At 38.1% G+C, this 19,306-nt stretch overlaps 1 protein-coding gene across 1 annotated transcript in view; it reads right to left on the bottom strand.

Moving 5' to 3' along the window:
- Positions 1–16,368, bottom strand: part of Tmem26 (transmembrane protein 26) — a 38,567-nt gene extending 22,199 nt beyond the window's left edge. The window contains exons 1-2 of the mRNA XM_010645653.2: positions 16,157–16,368; positions 1,245–1,323 (exon numbers count right to left, since the gene is read on the bottom strand). Of these exons, the coding sequence (XP_010643955.1) occupies positions 1,245–1,323; positions 16,157–16,347 (270 nt within the window). The 5' untranslated portion in view covers positions 16,348–16,368. The remainder of the gene's footprint in view (positions 1–1,244; positions 1,324–16,156) is intronic.
- Between the last annotated feature and the right edge of the window lie 2,938 nt (positions 16,369–19,306).

Below are 19,306 nucleotides of genomic sequence, written 5' to 3'. Positions count from 1 at the left end.
TTTTTTTTTTTTTTTTTTTTTTTTTTTTTTTGGTACCGGGGATTGAACTCCGGTCCTTGCACTTGCAAGGAGCTAATTTTCATACCCCACTAAGTAGTAAGAGTTCGGAGGTAGAAGCAGTCCTCTAATTCTTCATTTTACTTTCTTTAAAAGTCATGGTAGCTTAAACAAATCAATCTTCACTTATGGAAATACTTTTCATACAGATGTAGAAATAGCGTATGACTTTAATGTTTTTCAGAAGGAGACTTGAGAAAATATTTTTTCTTCTCTATACCTAAAATTTGGGGCAAGCATAAGCAATATATTGAAGGCTTATATTTTCTATAAAATGACTAAACATAGCAAAAAAATTGTATAGGAACAAATTCCCACAGATTTTGCCTAAATATTTTATCAATGATGGCAACAAATATTATATAATACAGTTATCTGTAATGCCATCCTACAGTTTAAACCTTGAAGCCCACGCTGGGGTGCAATGACTTTGCTGACTGGCCTCCTGGAGTCGTACAGGGGCAGGATTAGCAGGAAAGGGGAACTCAGTCTACAGGCTACTAACTAGCATTGTCTATGTAGGAGGAAACTCAATTACAGTCTCTACATAAAAAATATAGACACTTATTTATTTTCTAAGCTGATGTGGGCTAATACATATAAGCCCTCCTTTTTCCAACTTCTCTCCTTTAACTTTCATTTTTGGGCTTTGCAGTAGCATCACCCATTAACTATGAGTCCATGAGACTCCCCAAAATGATTCTTTAATAAACTGTGTAACTTGTATTTTAAAGTCACTTTGACTTTTAATGTATTTACATAGCACAGATGAAGTCTTTTAAAAAAATTTATAGTTTCTAAAAATGTCATTTTACAGTATTTCCGATTATTGAGGTCTGCTCATTCTTAGTACAACAGAGGAACTCACTGAAGATGCAAGGGTTAAAATCAAATTTCCACATTCCGATGAAAACATTAAATATATTTCAGGTGAGGGAGGAAGTCTTAGAAACAAAATGACTAACACAATCTATTAATTAACTAGGTTATCCTGAGTCTGAAACAAACTGAATAATTTTACTTCTTTGACAGATCTTGGAGTCATTTCTTCTTGCCAATGGCCTTTTATTTATTCAATTCTTGATAATTCCAGCCCTTTAGAAAAATGCATTTCTGAAATAAGTCAAATCATAGTGTGAAAGTAGTTTATAGCTGAATCCAATTTCCTATTTTCTAAAAGGAAGTACCTGGGTCTTCCGATGCATTTCAAGGAGCCACAGTGATGGAACAATGCTGATCAGATATAAAAATATGGCTGGTGAAAACCTGTGAAAAGGGGAAAAAAGATAATTCGGCTCTTAAAAAAATTGAAGAACAAAAGAAAAGGAAGAAGACAAATGCACACACCATGATCACATCAAATCAATCCTTTTTATCTTAACTGTTTATTTCCGTGGGGAAGAAAGCATTATGTAAGTTTTGCCATATGGATTATAGAGAAACATAGTAACTGTAAAAGGCACTAGCAACTGTCATTCTCACTGAATCTCTAATCCAATTAATAGATGTTAATTTTAATATGGTTTAATGGGACACTGCCAATTAGTTAGAGGCACAACACTGGATATTTTGTATTTAATATGTTTTACAAAATGCAAATACAGCAATAGTAAATATCTGATTTTGCAACATTGCAATTTCAGAAAAAATGGCTACATTTTTCTGCATTAACCTGAAATTGAGAGAGCTTAAATAATAATATCCTGCTAGAACACAAAAGTATCAGATGATAAGGATGATATATAAGAAAAACTCACAGGCTTTGTGTTGGTTTGCAAAATCTAAAAAAATTAAAATTAAAAAAGGTGGCTGAAGGGTTTTGGAGTTTTTGAAAGTATGTCTATCTATTCATTATTTTTTTGGATCAAAGTTCACAGGGGACTCTTAAGAGCAGGCTTTTGGAGGGCAGACACCCAGGGGTTCAAATACCATTCTAATGTTGACCTCTTAATTTGTTTCCTAAGTGTAAATGGGTATAGTCACCATCTCAGTCAACCTGGGCTGCCATGCAAAGTACCATAGTCTACATGGTTTAAAAGGGAAAACTGATTGTTATTGTACTTCTGGAGGGGGTTTAAGATCAGGATGGTGGTGTTGTGTAGTTATGGTGAGTCCTCTTCATTTGCTTGCTGATTGGCCCTTCTCCATTTGTCCTCCTGTGTGGGGAAACTTTTCCCTCCTTCCTCTTCTTCTCCTTTCTCTTCTTCCTCTCCCTTCTCCCCTTCTCCCACCCCTCCCACTTTTCCTCCTTCCTCCTCCTCCTCCTCTTCTTCTTCCAATTTTATTGGTTTAGAAGCCTACAATTATTACTTCATTTAGTGTTAATTAACAAATTAATATCCAAATCCTATCTCATCTGTAGGGGGGCACCATTCAGTCCCATTGTTCTCATAGGGATTTTTATCACACTTTTTGCAAAACAGTACTTGGCAGAGGACAGCATTCAATAAAAGGTAGAAGATATTATCAAGAGACATTGTGCAAATTAAAACGTATTCTTAGAATTTGAAATAAGATAAAAATAATACACTTTCTGGTCTTATTCAATTTCCATTTTATTTTAAATTGGGCTCTTGCTTGATAGAGTATCCCAAAGTTAATATTGTAAGTAGATACATTTTATTAAAATGCTTTTAGGACTTGATTGTAGTGTGTGTGTGTCTGTGTGTGTGTGTGTAGTACTGCAGATTGAACCCAGTATTTTTTCAATGAGCTTCATCTTCAGTTGTCTGCTTGTTTGTTTTAGAAGGGGTCTGTCTAAATCAGGCTGGGCTCAAACTCGTGCTCCTCTTGCCTCAGTCTCCCAGAGTGCTGGGATTACAGGATTCTGTCAAATGCCCAGCCACACTAATACTTTTGAAGTGAAATGCTACTAAAACTATATTATAATCAGGAGAGAAAGCTAAAGAAAGCTAAATGAAAAAGGAAGCATTAGAGTAGATTTTCAAAAATTATTAACTCTTTCATTAATGCCTTATTTCAGCTTTTGAGAGAAAGGGAGAACAGGCAAGAAGAAATAAAGTCTTTAAAAATCAATATTTAATATAGATACTCCCCTAGTTTTGATTTCTTGCCAATTTTGAAACAAAGGGATTATGGGTCAAGATATTATTAAAATCTGACTTCTAAGATGACTGGGCTATAGGGAAATATCAAAAGCCCATGTTGAGCAAGCTCTTTTTTTAAAAAAGGAACAATTAACTCTTTGACCTTACTTGTCAAAGGAAACACAAGCAGAGAATATTTCCTGTGTGAAATTGAGAAGGAAGTAAATTATAGTCAGAGAGACAGTTAGAATATGTAAATTTTTGTTTGGACACATCAAATGTTGGCTGGACAGAAATTTTGCTGACTCTCAGGATTAACTTTGAAATTAACTCCCCTAACAGTGGTGTTACAATAATAATCTGGAGAAACAATAGACCAAATATATATTGGCTATTGAAAGAAACTAGAAATAAAACAATGAACATAAATATCTTCAATTCATAAGATTTATTTCTATAATTGGAAAAAATACACTCCCATTTCAATGTATTTATTTTTAAGAAATTGGCATGCAAACACACAGCACAAGGCTAAAAATTTTGTGCTATCTAGTATAGAAAATCTAAACTCTGTACTCTGATATTCAAAGCCTCCATTGTCTTGTTTTATCTCCATTTCCTTTTCCTCTTCCCCCATGGCATCCTATCAAGCTGAGCAACTCAGTCCTGCCAACTGGGCTGTGTATTTGAAATAAAACAGAAATGCATGTTAGGGTTGTGGCTCATTGGTAGAGGGTTTGGTATGAGCTCTAGCATTTCAAAAATATATATAAAATCATCTTACTTCAATCCCTCATTATTACATTTATTTGAGGTAGGAAGAAGAAATCATCCTGAGACTCCAAAAATTAATTATATTTCACTCAGTCCATCATGTTCTTGAACTCCCTATGGGTCCCTGTTCAGAAGCAAACTCTCTATATTCCTCTCGTGTGGCTAATGTGAGAAGGGTCTGAAATGGCTTTAGAGCCAATATCTCCCCACTTTATGGAGGCGTTTTTTGGAATATCTTTTGCCCATGACTCCAGGTGCACATCCCACTTGCATTTCAGAGCATGGCAGGAATTCCTCTTAACCTGCATTGCTCTAGTGACCTGACACATATTGTATTAGTTTATAAGTGTGTGTACATAAGCTGCCCTCACGCAAGTTCCATGATGGCAGACCCTGGGTTTTATGTTTCTTTATATCTCTTCCCTTTCTCTACTTCTTTATCTCTTTTTCCCCAGAATATCGCAGTGTTTTACTAAACTTGCAGTTCATGTTTATTAGGTGAATGTTTAAAGGTCTGAATTTACAACTAAAGGACCGACTGAACCAATGAAAGGAGTGGAGGCTACTAGCACCTATAAGGACTTTTATCTCAGGAGGTCCAGTATCACACAGGTTCTTTGAGCTTTGATTATTAAAAAATCATATGTCCTAGCAGCAATTTCACAAACTTTAAAGATTCAAATTTGAATTCTGCCTCTTCCTTTCACTACCTTGCCTATGATTCAGCATTCTCTATAAAATGGGGGAAAATAATATGAAGAGTAAGTGAGACCAGGTGTTCCATGCAGCCAGTGTTATGGGTGCTCAATAGATGTAGTTGCTCTCTTTCCTGGGCTCAGCTCTGCAAATTTACTCATAACAACAGGTTTGGCACATAGGCTTCAAGATGACTCCAGATACCAGCTTTGAAGATGGTTTCTTCAAATGACGTATCATAGAGTCTGTTTTAGAATCATGATTCTCAACACTAAACCTATTTAAGATGATTTAAGGGGTGTTTGTAATGCTGAGGACATAATTATATCTAACTTCACATTCAACATTAAGGCAATTACACAGGCCTGGTTTGGGTGGGCCATCTGCCCATCACAGCTTTCAAGAGTCTGCACACTTAGGGTGCTGCCTACTTTTTGGACTGTGTTATCTGCCTTTTTCCTCACTGTGCTCACACAAGAATGTTCTTTCTGTTCTGGGAAAGAAGCTAAATGCCTCATAACCCAGACCTTCCTAGAAATACGTCTTCCTAGAAATAAGTCTCTCCCCCAATCTCAGCCAATTCAGGTCAAGTATATGACTCCTCTAGAAAACTCTCCCTGTCCCTCAAATCAAAATTATCTTTCCCTGTTGACTTTTATTCCAGATATTTTTCAAAAATTTAAATTACACATATGTATGAGTGTGTTCACATTTAATGCCATGAAATTACTGCCCTCTAATAATTTTAGTCAACATAAGCCAGGAATTGTATCTATGTGATCATAATTATAGCCTTTTCTCCTTCCTACAAATATCTTGTGATTTAATAAGGCCCTAGTTGATCTACCGTTTCTACCTTCTCCATGCTTTGTGCTAGTTTAACCAGAAATCTTATGTTGAAATACCATATTTTGATTTTCATCAGAAGTCTCATTGAAGTAGATTAATTTAATATTGCTCTACTCCTGTGAAAGTTTTAATATTTCATTGTGATATCAGAACAAACATTTATTATTTTGAGTGTTTATAGTATTCTTGAGTATAACCCATGTGATTCATTTTGTGAACCAAGGAAAGTATAAATTCTATAAATTAGTAAATCGGCTCTGTTCTCACCTTTTGCTGTGTAATTACAAGCCTTTTCTTAGGAAAAATCATTTCACTTCAGTTTTTGTCTAGATGATATCAGGAATCATTAGATTACGAGTACCTTATTTGAAAGCTAATACCATAGAAGAATCTGGACAACTCAGAAATAATAACTTACATCTGGTTTCCTGATACTCTAAGACACACACACAAACACATTTAATGAATATATATATATATATAGATATTTAATGAATAGGTCATATCCAAGTGGAAAATGTTTGCAAAACTGATAATATCCTATTGCTAATGAGCCAACTGCCCTGAGAAACTCAGATTTATTACAGTTTCAATTACTACTTTCCTATCAGAATACTAAAGTTGCCCAGTGTTAATACATTAATACCAAATTACTTTGCTTTGCTGCTTTCTCTAGATTAAAACCTCCCTAAATAATTTTTTCATTCCATGTTAATTTGGGGGTGGTGTTAAGTTCTACAACCATTAATCAAGCCTAATAATTGTCTCCAAGGTACACAAGCAATATCTTAAAGGTATTTTTCCTTGTTTATGTATTTATTTGTTAGTTAAATTCATCTGTTTTATTTGTTTGTTCATTAATCAAATATGTATATAGGTCTTGCTGCATACCAAATGTTGCTCTGAGCTCTCTTTAAGAGCTATACTTATTACTTTTTCTCATTTCATTGTGCCCAAAAACAAAATATTATGTACCATAAAAAGTTGTCATCTCAACAAATTATGTTCTCCTAAAATGATTATGTCATGACACTTAGCAATTTAGTCTTGCAATGGATTTTATTTACTTCAAATCACCATTAGTCTAGAATTAAATTTCCATTTAGTTCTTTGTAAAAATGATAATTATTGTTATTTTCTTATTGAAAAAGTAACATTTATTTTTAGAAACAAATAACAATGCAAATAAACATACAGAGGAAAAATTAATCATAATACCACCCACTATCCTGTTTAGTTTTTCACTTTCTGACTTCTTCTTTTTTTTTTTTTTTTTTTTTTTCCAGACAGGGTCTTTCTATGTAGTTGAGACTGACCTGGAACTCACTATGTAGCCCAGGCTGGTCTTGAACTCACAGTGATCCTCCTGCTTCAGTCTCCCTAGTACTGGGATTACAGGCATGCGCCACCACACCCGGCTCTCTGACTTCAAATTATACATAATCCTAAAAATGGGTAGTATTTAAGTAAAGCAAACATGATGTTCAAAAGTTGCTTCCACATAAATCCAGATTTTATTTGTATTTAATTTCTCAATATTTTCTACTCTACAAAACACAGTGGCATGGCTAGATCTAAGATTCAAAATCTCATTTAAACTACCTTGAGTATCTTCAATAAATTTTCTGGAACATTCTATATGTATGGGTTTCTTTTTACAGAAATAAAGAAATGAAGTGAATAGAGCTCTTCTGAGCCCCTAAACCTAGTGTACAAATTGGATTGTCTGTCCTCCTTACATATAGACTCGTTTCTCTAAATTAGCTTTAGCGTACACAGTTTCTATGCAGGCTGTTCAGCAAAGGCTTTCTCACCTGTGTGCAGGGACAACTTGGTGGCCCAAGTAACAGACTCTGAATTTCACCTACCTTTCTGCAACTCCTCAAAACGAGCCAAACATTTCTGTAGAGAACACAATCTCTGAATGCCTAGAAAGGCACTAGCCTGACCCCAGCCTCCACCCATTTATTTTCTTAATTAGTGATTCTTTTACCACTGCCTCCCTCCAAGAGCCCTGTGTGCACCTGCCCATGTGCAAAGGAGGCCAGGACTAAATTACCATAAGCCCATCAGACTCTCAAAGAAATAGAAAATTAGATCAAGATTGGCTATATTTTAATAGGTGCCAAGATCAGATGGTAGGTTTGTTTTCTCAGTGATCTTATGGGAAAGTGCACAAATAACACAAGAGTCAGGGAGGAATTTCGAATGGGTCAGGAATACCCACTGCAATGCAATCATTCTTTTTGGGATCATGTACCTTTACATGGCAAGTCTTGATTCTCATTTTTTTCCCCTTACCTCTGCCCTCCAGTTCTCCCAAAGACTCTGAGGAATGCCTTCATTTAGGTATTTTAAAGAGAAATACTTCTAAAGGCAAATGTTAGGATTCTTAAGTGTAATGTTCACTGTTTTGTTGTTGTCAGTTTTTAAAATAAAGCCGGATTCCCAAATTGTAATGTAAACTGAAAGCAAAATTCATACTCTATATACCTCATTTAACCTAAAATTTTCCAAGACTATGTCTGAAGCCAGCACACGTTTTACTACAATTCAAAAGCTCCCATTTCAATGGCAGCAGTGTGCTTCACTGCTGAAGTAGTTATAGGGAGAAAATCTGAATCAAATTTATGATCTACTGTACTATTTTTTCTCCTAAAATATTTCTGAAACAAAGAAAGCCGTGACATCTTTCTAAATGAATTGGTTTCCCTGGAAACCCTAAGTACCCCTATCACGATACTTCCTCAGCCTGAAAAACCCATGTCTTTACTCCTGTATGCTACCACCAGCTACTACAGTACAGAAATTACTTACCTCTGACATTCTCTTTGTATAAAATGACAACTTTGCGGATTGTGTCTTCATGCTGCAGCTTTTCTGTACTCTGGGACTTAAGTTGTGGAAAATTATTTGATTATCAGAATGTTGTTTTGCATTGTTTTTATATAGCTGCAAGCATTTCATGTTCCTTCAAGAACATCATCAGAGCATCTAGTATAACAAATACTTGTTAAATGAATAAGCGAACTTAAATTGCTGGTAACTAGGAATTTTAAGGCTCTCGGCATATAAAATGAATTGTGAGTGTTATTTATGTAATGCTTTACTTTCTTTCTTTATAAAGGTAATATTTTTATATCTGTTCTGGAGAAGAGGTTGTTTCTTCACTGGGACCTAAAGTGAAGATGTCTAGAATTTTTCCATTTTTTTCCTGCTCCTTTACAACTTGTTTCTGTTCTTACCGGGATATCTGCTTGTGCAAGACTGTCTCTGAGCTACATTTTAGTATAAAATTTTCTATACGATCCTCATCCTCCTCTAAAAATCACTCTCTTTTCCCATCAGTAGGTCACCTGGGAATTACCTACTCAAATTTTGAGGAAGAAAAGCTAAACTTTTGACCTTTGATCCATCAAAGAAAATCCTTTACGCTAACAACTAAGGGGAAAATCCAATTTGATTATCGTTTGCAGAGCACAACAAAAGCAGTGATGGACTAAGCAGAGGAGTTAACACATATTACCAAGGTTTCAATCCTGGGAAGGGAAACCCTTCCCCAAGCCTTCGAAGTCTTCGGTTCCCTATCTGCAAAGAGGAGCAACCAGCAGGCCTATGTGAAGACGAAGCAAGGTCGTACACGCAGTGCAGACGTGTGGCTTCGTAAATGGGCGTGCCCATCAGATGCTGAGAATTGCTTTTGTGGTTTATTATTATTAGAGGTGACTTTAAGTGAAGTGGCCTTGTCGTGCATCAGTGTCATCATCCTAAAATGGCAATACACATGAGGACTCATTCAAAGGGTCAGTGCGAGGGTGACATGAGATAATGGCTATCCAGTAGGCACAAGCACTGTCAGTGCACAGTATGGATACCTGCTACTATTCCATTATCATTGCCACAGTGACCACCTTCAGCATCATCTTCATCACTATCATTAGCGAAGTGCCAGTGAATGACACAGCCAATTTATTAGCACGTTATTCCAGGTAAACGAAAACAGGAGGCTCAATCTGGGAAATAAGGAAGCAAAGGAAAACAGTACTGTAAAACCCAGTCAGGGCTGCCAGCCGAAGTGATGTTAGCAGATTTCTCTTTTTTTTAATGATAACTAATCATTATTCTCATAAGTGTATAACATTAGGTCAGTTGTATTTTATCTACTCTTTGAAGTCCATCAGATAAACTGAAGATAAAATACAATCCCTTCTTTAAATACTATGGGTAGCAGGAATATACTCTGAGAAAAATAGTAAAATCAGTACCCACCTTGACCTTTTAATATTCACAATTCCTATATCCTTAATATTATTTCAGTGTGATTTTTTAAAAGAATACATTAAATTTTTTCTTCAATAAAATGAGGCTTCACTCTCCTGGATTACGGCCCTTCAGAGGAACATCCAGAGCAGGCAGGGCAGGTGCTCAGAGAGAATATACCTTGACAGAGGTGAATTTTTCATTGTTGGGAAAAAATTAAACACTCCCATTTATTCTGATACTGGATGCACAGTCATGCCACTGCCATGAGAAGGAGAAATGCATGGATCTTGGAAGTAGGGATATATTTATACTCATCTATTTGAGCTGCCCACAGTAATTTGTTCTTTGTCTCTCAGTCAAGAGCAAAATGCTGTAAAACAGTACTAACCTTAAGTTTTGGTTCTAAAGACCTTCGGTGAATGTACTCATGTAGAAATGGCAAGGTCACTGTTCAATAGTTTATTTTCTTGGAGATCCTAATCTAAATGCAGACATAATAGTTATATTGGTCCCAAATCCATTGTGAAATAAAAGATGAAAACATAGACCTCTGGTCGAGAGTATAGCACAAGACTAATTTAGGGCCAAGAGTCTTTTCTCTTAACTATGACTTGAATTACTCCATCAAAGCCATTTACTGGTAACATTCAATGTTTGCTTCCCCCCAAATGCAAACTCAAGTCACATTTTACACTGAGCTAAAGGATCATGATACAAAGCCCACATATCCACAAACCTACTGGTAAAGTATATTAGAAAACTGTAGACAGGTATGGCAGGCAGGGTTGTTAAATGCAATGCACAGTGGACAACGCTACTGGAGTGACTAAAACATAAAGGCTACATTTCAGGAAATCCGGACAGCAAGTGTGAAGAGGGAAAAAAACAGTCTCTCTTCTGGAAGAATTTCCAGTGCCCAAGTTGACCACATGGATTTCTAGGCTGCCCCTCCAAACCACTCTGTAGGGACCAAAGAGATCAGTGGGGGTGGGGTGTATGTGCTTATTTCCCAACTTTTTCTCTGGCATTTTAAAAACATTTTTGGTGAAGGAAAGTACATATTTTCAAATTCTACAGGATTACATCATACCAAGTTCTCCTGTACTGCTCAAAACTTCTTAATCAAGATCAGACTTTGTACAGTATCTGTCAAATCAAGGTTTTTTAATTTCGCTGTTGAACTCTCCAAATGTAGTTTAATAATCAAAATATATTTCTTTGAAGTTTTCTACAAAATTGGTTTGAATTTGAGATCAATTTAAGGTACAATCACTTCTGATTCTTAATTTGTCTTTTCTGTTCTCAGCTGTGAGTCATCTAGACAATTTCTAGCATGCAGTGATTCAAATGAGATATGGCAAAGTTTTTAAAACTAGGAGGAACGTTTCTTGTGGAGTCAGGGAACACAGGAGGGACAAGAGGGAAAAGCAGAAAAGAAAGTCAACATGTATCAATCATTTGGGAGTATATCAGAAATGCCTCCAAGCACATAACTTTTCCCCTTCTCTGGCTTTTTTCTTCTCCCTGGCTTTTTTCTTTTCTGTGCTTCCTGTTCAGCTCCTTCTCATTTCTAAAGCTTCAGTTCAAAAGTCACCTTTCCAGCCATCCTCTCTGATCATGCAGTGGAACCTCTCTGTTCATGCTCCTTTGCTCAGTACCCATGCTGCTCTGGCCTCCATTCATTTCTTTATTTGCATATAGCTCTGTCTTATAGCATTTGTTTATCGACTGCCTATTTGGTCATTTTCTGAGTCCCTTGCTTAAAATATGAGGTGTTTTTTTGAAGGCAGGAATGTACCTATTTTATTTACTTCCAGTCTCCAGCCTCTGCATGCCTCTCTTCCGATGCAGATCTCATCAGTTTTTCCTGCTACAACTTAAATACTATGAACTGAAGGCCCTCTCCTCTATCCAGCACTCCAAATACAAGGAGTAGGAGTTTAGAGTCTTTCCTATTCTCTCTCTCTCTCTCTCTCTCTCTCTCTCTCTTGCTAACCGTATGATCCTGGGTGAACAGCTTTAACAACTCTTTGCCTCTCTTTCTTCATCTAAAAATGGGAAGAACAGAGAGGCAGAAAATGGATACAACTGCTGTCAAGAACAAGATCAAACCAGACTTCTATGTGGGACACTTGGAAGAACCAGGAATATAGTAAGTGCTAACTTTTTATTATTATTCTTATTTCCTTCCATGTGAGCACTTACTCCAAATTTTATCTTTTATTTTAAAATTTTAGTTGTGTTTGTTGTTGATGGGTTTTTTTGGGGGGGCAGGTCACATAATGTTTGGTATAGTATGTTTACGTATTAATCAGTTCAATATAAAGTCACCTGATTGAATGTCATAAAGGAAATAGTAAAGAGAGATAATAAAGAAGGACAACCAAATAGGTCAGTTATTATTGATTAATTAAAAAGTTAATCCTTGTAGTTTTAAAACATTGATAAACAAGCCCAGTGCTGAAAATTCTATGATTTTGCCAGTAAATTCAACTTATATTTCTACTTATTCTCAGAGACTGCCTGCTTTCAAGTGAACAGAGTTCAAGCTTGTCACAATTTTGGTAATTTTTCTTTCCTCTCAGGAATATTTTATCACTATTGGCTGGAAAGCAACTGAAATATTGTCTTGTATTTGACTTTACCTAAATGATAATTCACTGATCTATTGGATTGTTGCCCAGACAACTGAATAAAATCAAGAAAAATACTAATCTAAGTAATACTCATTTCCATCTTATAGAAACATAAGTGATTATGCAGGTGGAATAAAATACTAGGTAGAAAAAGAGCAAACTCTGCTTGTGCATATTTGTTAAATTTAAGAAGAGCCATGTCATTGGCTCACCCTCCAATCCTATAGGATTCCAACAAGTTAAACTTCTCCAACTGCCAAGTTAATAGTGTTGATGTAATGTTTGTCCCTGGACAGCTGAGCTCAGCAACTCAGGTTCCATTTTTCTTTCCAAAGGATAGCTAAAGAAACATTCCTTGGGCACATGTAATACATTTGCTACATTTCAAGAAATTTGGTTCACATTTTCCTCTATACAGTGTTTCTTGAGCCATTATTTCTACAGATTTTATTTGCTTGGATCCAGGTATAAATTTATTAAAAAGAACAATATTTAAAATAACTCAAAATGATACAAAGCAGGTTCATGAATCCAATGATGAAGGAAAAGAGATTTTTCATCCCATAGGTGTGCATATTTTAGTCTACCCTTCAAGTGTCATTCTATTCTATCCATTTTCAAAGCGGTGGGTAACTATTACTGCTGCTGATCCCTTGTTCACTCCCTCTTCTTCCTGTCCTTTCTTTTGGTGACACTGCTTCTTTCCTTTCTCCTTTTCCTTCTCCTTCTTCTCCTCCTTCTCCTTCTCCTCCTTCTCCTTCTTATTCTTCAAACTGTTGAAAAATCATTTCTAATTGACCCAGAGGACAAGTCTATTCCAAGTCCATTTCTTAAAAAACGAAGCCCTGTATGCATCACTCTGTGCTCATGATATACTGTGGACATACCAAATGGTTCAAGACTAAGGATTTATCTCAGTGGTGTCACTCCCTGCCTCACAAGCACAAGGTCCTGAGTTTGATCCCCAGGACAAACAAACAAAAAAACCTGAAAGTGCACCAAATGGTTCAAATTAGTCATTATTTTAAATATCTTCAAAGTATTGTACAGTATGATTATAATTTTTCAACTGTTGTTTTCAGCTTTGCTTTCCACCAACATGATGGAAGTTAGTATTTTTTTGTGTGTGAATTTACATATGGAGATTTTTGTTCCAAGGGGTTAAATTTGAATATAAGATTCATGAGTCCAAGATATATCAGTATTTATATAGTTCTCCAAACAGGTCTTTATTAATATTTTTCTTTAGAGAGGTAATAGAAATAGTGCCATAGTGTATACCTTAATGATTCTGTCAGTTTAGATTTTTCTGATAGAAAATTATTCTTGATATTCAAGAGCAACAAACAATGCCTTTTTTACTTAGAAAATTTCAACTGAGAAATGATATATGCCCCAAATCATAATTCTTTTCCATTGTTACTGTATTATTTCAAAGATAACTTATTGTATTTTTTAGGTGCTTTTGATTGCTTTTTCTAAAATTTATAACAATACCATGTGAGATTCATCTACAGTACAAATTACCATAATTGCACATTTAGTTGTATCTGGTAACATCAAAGCACTAGCAATATGTTTGGTAGAACAAAGCATTGTTAGTCACATTCCTATTTATACTGCTTTCATTTGTTCTTCAAATTTTATAATAATCCAATTCTATCAACTTCTCTGATTATTTTCAAATATATGCTGTTACTATGCTGAGACAGACTTTTCTTGGTTTAGTGTTACAGTAAGTCTGCTTTATGAAATAAGTTTTTGTTTTTTTTTTTTAATTCTGAACCAATGACTTACTGGTTAGTCTCTCAAGCAAGGTTGTTTGGTACAGACATAAAATGTGTCTAGTTGATGCAATAATATTTTAATAAAACAAAACAAAATGAAACATGGGGATCTAGAGAAGACCATTCCTTTTTCATTCATTGACTATCGATGTTAGTATTTCATATAATTCTTCAACAACTGATGTAAAAGTGTTTACAGGTGGGAGTCCAAGGCTCAGAGACATAGAGCGACTTGTTCAAAGTATCACAGAAAGCAAGTAGGAAAGTCCATATTTTACCCCATTTATGTCTGATTTTGAGGTCGGTACTCTAAATACTGGCATATCTAATTCTCTACTTGACTCATTGACTGTAACCCAGTTTTGCTCCAAACATTCTTGAATATAAATTACACACCAATTTGAATCACCAGTCAGTAATGATACAGACGTGAAGCTAAGTTCCTTTGGCTATAGTACTTCTACACAACTGGAATAAATCTGGTCTGATCTTAGAGAGGAAGGGGTTATCTCAGGTCCTGCTAAACTGGCGCCTCTTCAGCAGTTGACATTTGTCCTAGAAACTCTGATGGTTGGTGGCAAGATTACATGAAACATTTTTCAGCCTAAACTTCATTTTCCCATTATGGAAGATATTTATATGTAATGTATTAAAGCTATTCAGTAAAAACTAAACACTACAGGACCTGGTGGATGAACAAACATTTTTCTTCTCTTTGGTTTCTTGAACTCTGTGGTTTATTTGGGAAGCTAACACCATTTTTCCTTTGAGTTTTCCAAAAGGAATACTGGAAAATACCTTGCTTAATGAGCTGTTTATGAAATACAATCCTCATTGCATTAAATTAATATTGCTCTTAAATGAGCATTGATGATTCTAGAAATTTTTCAGCAGGAGAATATTTAGGCGAGATTCCCATCATCTTCAGAGGTAATTCCTTTTTTCTATGGTCTGTCATGAAGTACACACCCTTTTGTAGTATAATATGTAAAACTGTAGAGGGTTGTAGGTTTTCTCCTCTCTGAACTTGATGGCACACTGTAGTGTCAGCATGGAATTTTTAAATGGACTGATACGATTTATTCCTTTTTTTGGCCCTAGGTATTTTTAAAGCACAGAAACATGTGAAAACACAGCCTTGCTGTTGTTAAATTCATATGGGAAGAGGCCTAACTTGGAGAAGTTTCAGATGAAAATTTACTGGGAGCTTATGGATGGGCTTGGGGGAGGTGCTTTGAAAATGGCTAGAGAATCTTTTTCTCTATTCTACTGCCATTCTCCCCCATTCCTGGGGAGGAAATAAAACACACTCAGAGCCTGTAGCTCTCGCACTTTGAGGTTACGGGCTAACCACTACCTGCTGGCTTCTCCGCCAACGTGGCACACAGCCGGTGCCTGGCAAGATAAGTTCCTCAGCCACCAAGCCCAGGCACCTGAAGCACTGGCTCCATACTACAATACGTGCGTAAAGAAGGACGGGAAGTGGCAGAAACCCAGACGCGACAGGATCTGGGAGGAAGGGAATCCGCTGAAAGCAAAGATGCGCCGCCAGTGGCTTCTCCGTGCGAAGGTGCCCACGGAGCGCGTCACTTGCAAAGATAGTTGATGCCCTGCGAAAGGCATTCCCGCACCTGCGCGCACGCAGAGGAACCCGAGCGCACCACACACCCTGAATTTCCCCAACGAAGCACACAGCAACCTCCTTGTGCCTATAGCCGCCATCTAGGAGCGCTTTCTGCTAAGCAGATCAACTCTCCCCCACTTCTTTTTCCCGTGTTCCAAGTTTCCGAACCTGGGAGGGGTGACTCTGGGCTGCGCGAAGGACTCCAGGCTTCCCAGGGATGCCCTGGGACCCAAGGGTACCACAGACGCGCCCGCGCTTCTCGGGCGTCTCACGCGCCTTCCCAGCGCCCAGGGAGGACAAAGGGGTGGGAGAGGAGCCAAGAAACGGCGGGCTGCGGGTGGATGAGCTCTCAGGCTGCTTCCAAGTGCCACGGGGAACAACACCGGGGTCCCGCGTGCCCTCCCTCTCCCGGGGCATTCTCACCATTTGTAGCCTCTGCCACGCTTGAACTTGAGGGTGAGCGCAGTCTCCAGGACGAGCAAGAGGTTGAGCACTGCGAGCAACCAGTACCGCGACTCCTTCATCACCACGGTCACTCGCCAGACCCCGGCCAGCGAGTGCAGAAGGAAAAGCAGCCGGGTGACCAGGGCATTGAAGAGGACCAGACCCTCCATGCCTGCCCCCTGTGGCCTCGCCTGTCAGCAGCACCCTGAGCCCCCTCGAGGGCGGGACCCTGACAGCGGTGAGACCCGAGACTGCGGCAGTCACTGCCAGCCCGACAGCGCCCGACGCCGGTAGGACGGGAGAGGCGGGCTCGCCCCTCCCCCAAACTTCCTGAGTACTCTAAAGAGGGGAGAATCCAAACCCGGCTTTTCCAGACTGCTGGGCTCTTCTGGGCTTCTGGAGCTGTGCCTCCCTGGCTCCTGGGGGCTGCCTACCCCCTCCCACTCCCTCGGGCTCTCTCCATCACGGTGCACTGTCTCCTCCCTCAGACCCCCACGGGCGCTCCAGAAATGCCCCACTCCAAGCCGCGAAGAGGTGGGAGGTGGACTGAGGTCCAGGTGCTGCAGCCGGGAAAGGGGGAGGGCGGGACAGCCCCCCTGTGGCACCGCCTCCTTACTTTTCCACCCAGTACTTTCTCTGATCCGCTCCCACGGTTCTTCGCAGGATTCGAAGCTGGGCGCAAAGGAGCCAAGGAATCCGCTGTCCAAGCAGTTTTAGAAAAGCAGTTCCTCCCCAGTTTGAAGAATTGAAACTTCCCAGGATTTGAGAGAGCCAGAGGAGCTGGGCTTTCCCCATTCCCTTGCTGTCCCACGTGAGGAATGGGCAGCGTGGTCACTCTTAGTCTTCCCTCACCGTATTATTAAAACAGGGGTGTTTTTATTGCACTACTCTCCCCCCTCCCCCAGGCCAGATGAGGGTATCAAGACACAGGACAGAGGGGGAAGTGAAGGAGGAGACAGAAGTTAAATTCATGAATATAATTAGACGGTGACATTCATGGATAAGGACCCACACCCGTGAGATCAATGATCCATGAGTTTAACGCTGGTCTTTCCAGCTCTAAAGTACCAGAAGATTTAAGTCAGAATTTCCCAAATCATCCTCATTATCTTTGTTTCCTTGTTTGGTGTCCTATACCAACCAGCTCTACTACAGTGTACCTAACATTTTTCTCTAAAGGAACTCAATTTTTTACTGAATAAATTTACTTTTAAAAGAATGTTTCTATCATTTGTAAATGCAAAGCCCATATAGTGGCTTTTATTACAAAAGTAATAAAAATAAAATGAACTTTCACTAGCTATTATCACATCCAAAGCTCTGGACCTCAGAATACATCCCCACTTTTTTTTTTTTTTTTTTTTTGCTACACAGGGAATTAAAAAAATGACAGTCATATTACTACCAATAGGAATCTCTTGCCCATATTAGTAATAGTGACAGGAGATTGTAAAGGGAGTGTCTTCCCTTTTTAGGTCTGTTTGACTTCTAGAAATCAAGCTGAAAATCTGAGTTATATGGTTATCTCCGTTAGGTGAAAGAGAAATCTAACCACTTCGAAAGAACTTAGAAGTTGTTTTTGGTACTGAGACCCAGGAGGATTTATTTATTTGTATTTCTTGGACAGAGTCTGCATTCTCCCACATATTAGAGGAAACCCAGCAATCACTTCCAGAGAAGTTTATTATAGTACCTTTGAATGTAGGCCGAGGGCACAGTGATCACACACCATTCTATGCAGCCAAAGAGCAGAGCCTGGCAGACAAAGGAACTGAAGGCAGCATCACTCGGTAGTCAGAGCCCCAGTGTCCGACAACTGGCATCCTGGGAGTGCTAACAGTTCCATAACTAGCTGAATCTATGGCTTTTATACCCATGTTACGTCTGTAAATTGAGCACTAATCCTTTCTACTCATAGGGTCACTGGAGTATCCAATGGTTAATCCACATAAAGTATCTCATAAAGAGCATTTGGTAGACATTGGTGATCATTGCTAGGCCCAAGTAGTCAGTCCAAGGAGCAGCTGTTTTCCTTGATGATCCCAAAGAAGGAAAACTAGGCGTTGGAGCCACAGAATGTGATATTCCTGAGGCCTGTCAAACTCTCCACCCTAACATCAGAAGCACAGTTTGGATTTACTACTTTCTAAAGGAGTAGGACACAGGGACATGGAGAACCATAGGGCATCCCAGTAAGAGGGTGTTATTAAAAAGTGTCAGCAGTTATTTGCAAGAAAACATTTGGGCTTTGACTAGGTAATCTTCAGGCTCAAAAGAGTGGGACTTTAGATTGGATGCTATCAAAAAGTGGTAAACATTTTATGACTGGGTGTTTTGATTAATTTAGATAGAGAAATGTTTGATCTCTTTTGCATCTTCTACCATATTCATGTTTTGACTGTTTTAAAACATCATTATGAAGCAGTCTTATTTGTGGATTTATCTGTCATAAACATAGATTTGACCCAGCCTTGGGTTGAGAGACATATTTATGTTCGAGAAGAGGTCACCAAGTCCTGATGGATGGTGCTGAACTAATTTCCTACTGTCAGGATTTGATCTTCCCCATGCCCATTAGGATGGGCTTCCTAAAAGAAGTTGAGAAGTCTATCTGACATCTTCTAGACATCGTTGTTTTTCTATATTTTGAATGTCTAGATGCAAAATATGTTGTCTTTTCAGAGTCAGAAAACTAAAGCTATTGTTAAAGAGAATTTAAAGGTTATTTCTTTTTAATTTTCTACTAAGCCCATTTAAAAAGACTGGAGGCTTTGAGAAATATCTTGAGACTTCCAACCTAATAGCTCAATAATCTTTTAAAAGGAAGGACGAAATTAAGCAATTAAGGAAAGTCTACTCTTGTTGAAAAAGCAATCTCAGTCACATGCCACCAGTTCCTGTGGTACAGGCTGGTTTCTAAAGCAGAACTGGCTCATCCTACTATCTCAGAGGCTGTCAGTCAGCAGACCTCTCTCCCCTTCTGAATACAAAGTGAACATGCATTACCAGGCTTCTCTGAATTGGAGTGATTTGGGTCTAAAGGAGACTTTCTCAAGCTAGCACAAATCAAAGTAGTAGATACTGGAAGGGAATATTTGATCTAAAAATGAATATGGAATCCCTTAGAAT

Source organism: Fukomys damarensis, unplaced genomic scaffold (assembly GCF_012274545.1).
Source record: "Fukomys damarensis isolate Sample0158 unplaced genomic scaffold, DMR_v1.0_HiC HiC_scaffold_20, whole genome shotgun sequence".
NCBI lineage: Eukaryota > Metazoa > Chordata > Mammalia > Rodentia > Bathyergidae > Fukomys > Fukomys damarensis.
Note: the sequence above shows the minus strand (reverse complement) of the source record. Positions and strands in the feature narration are given on the sequence as shown.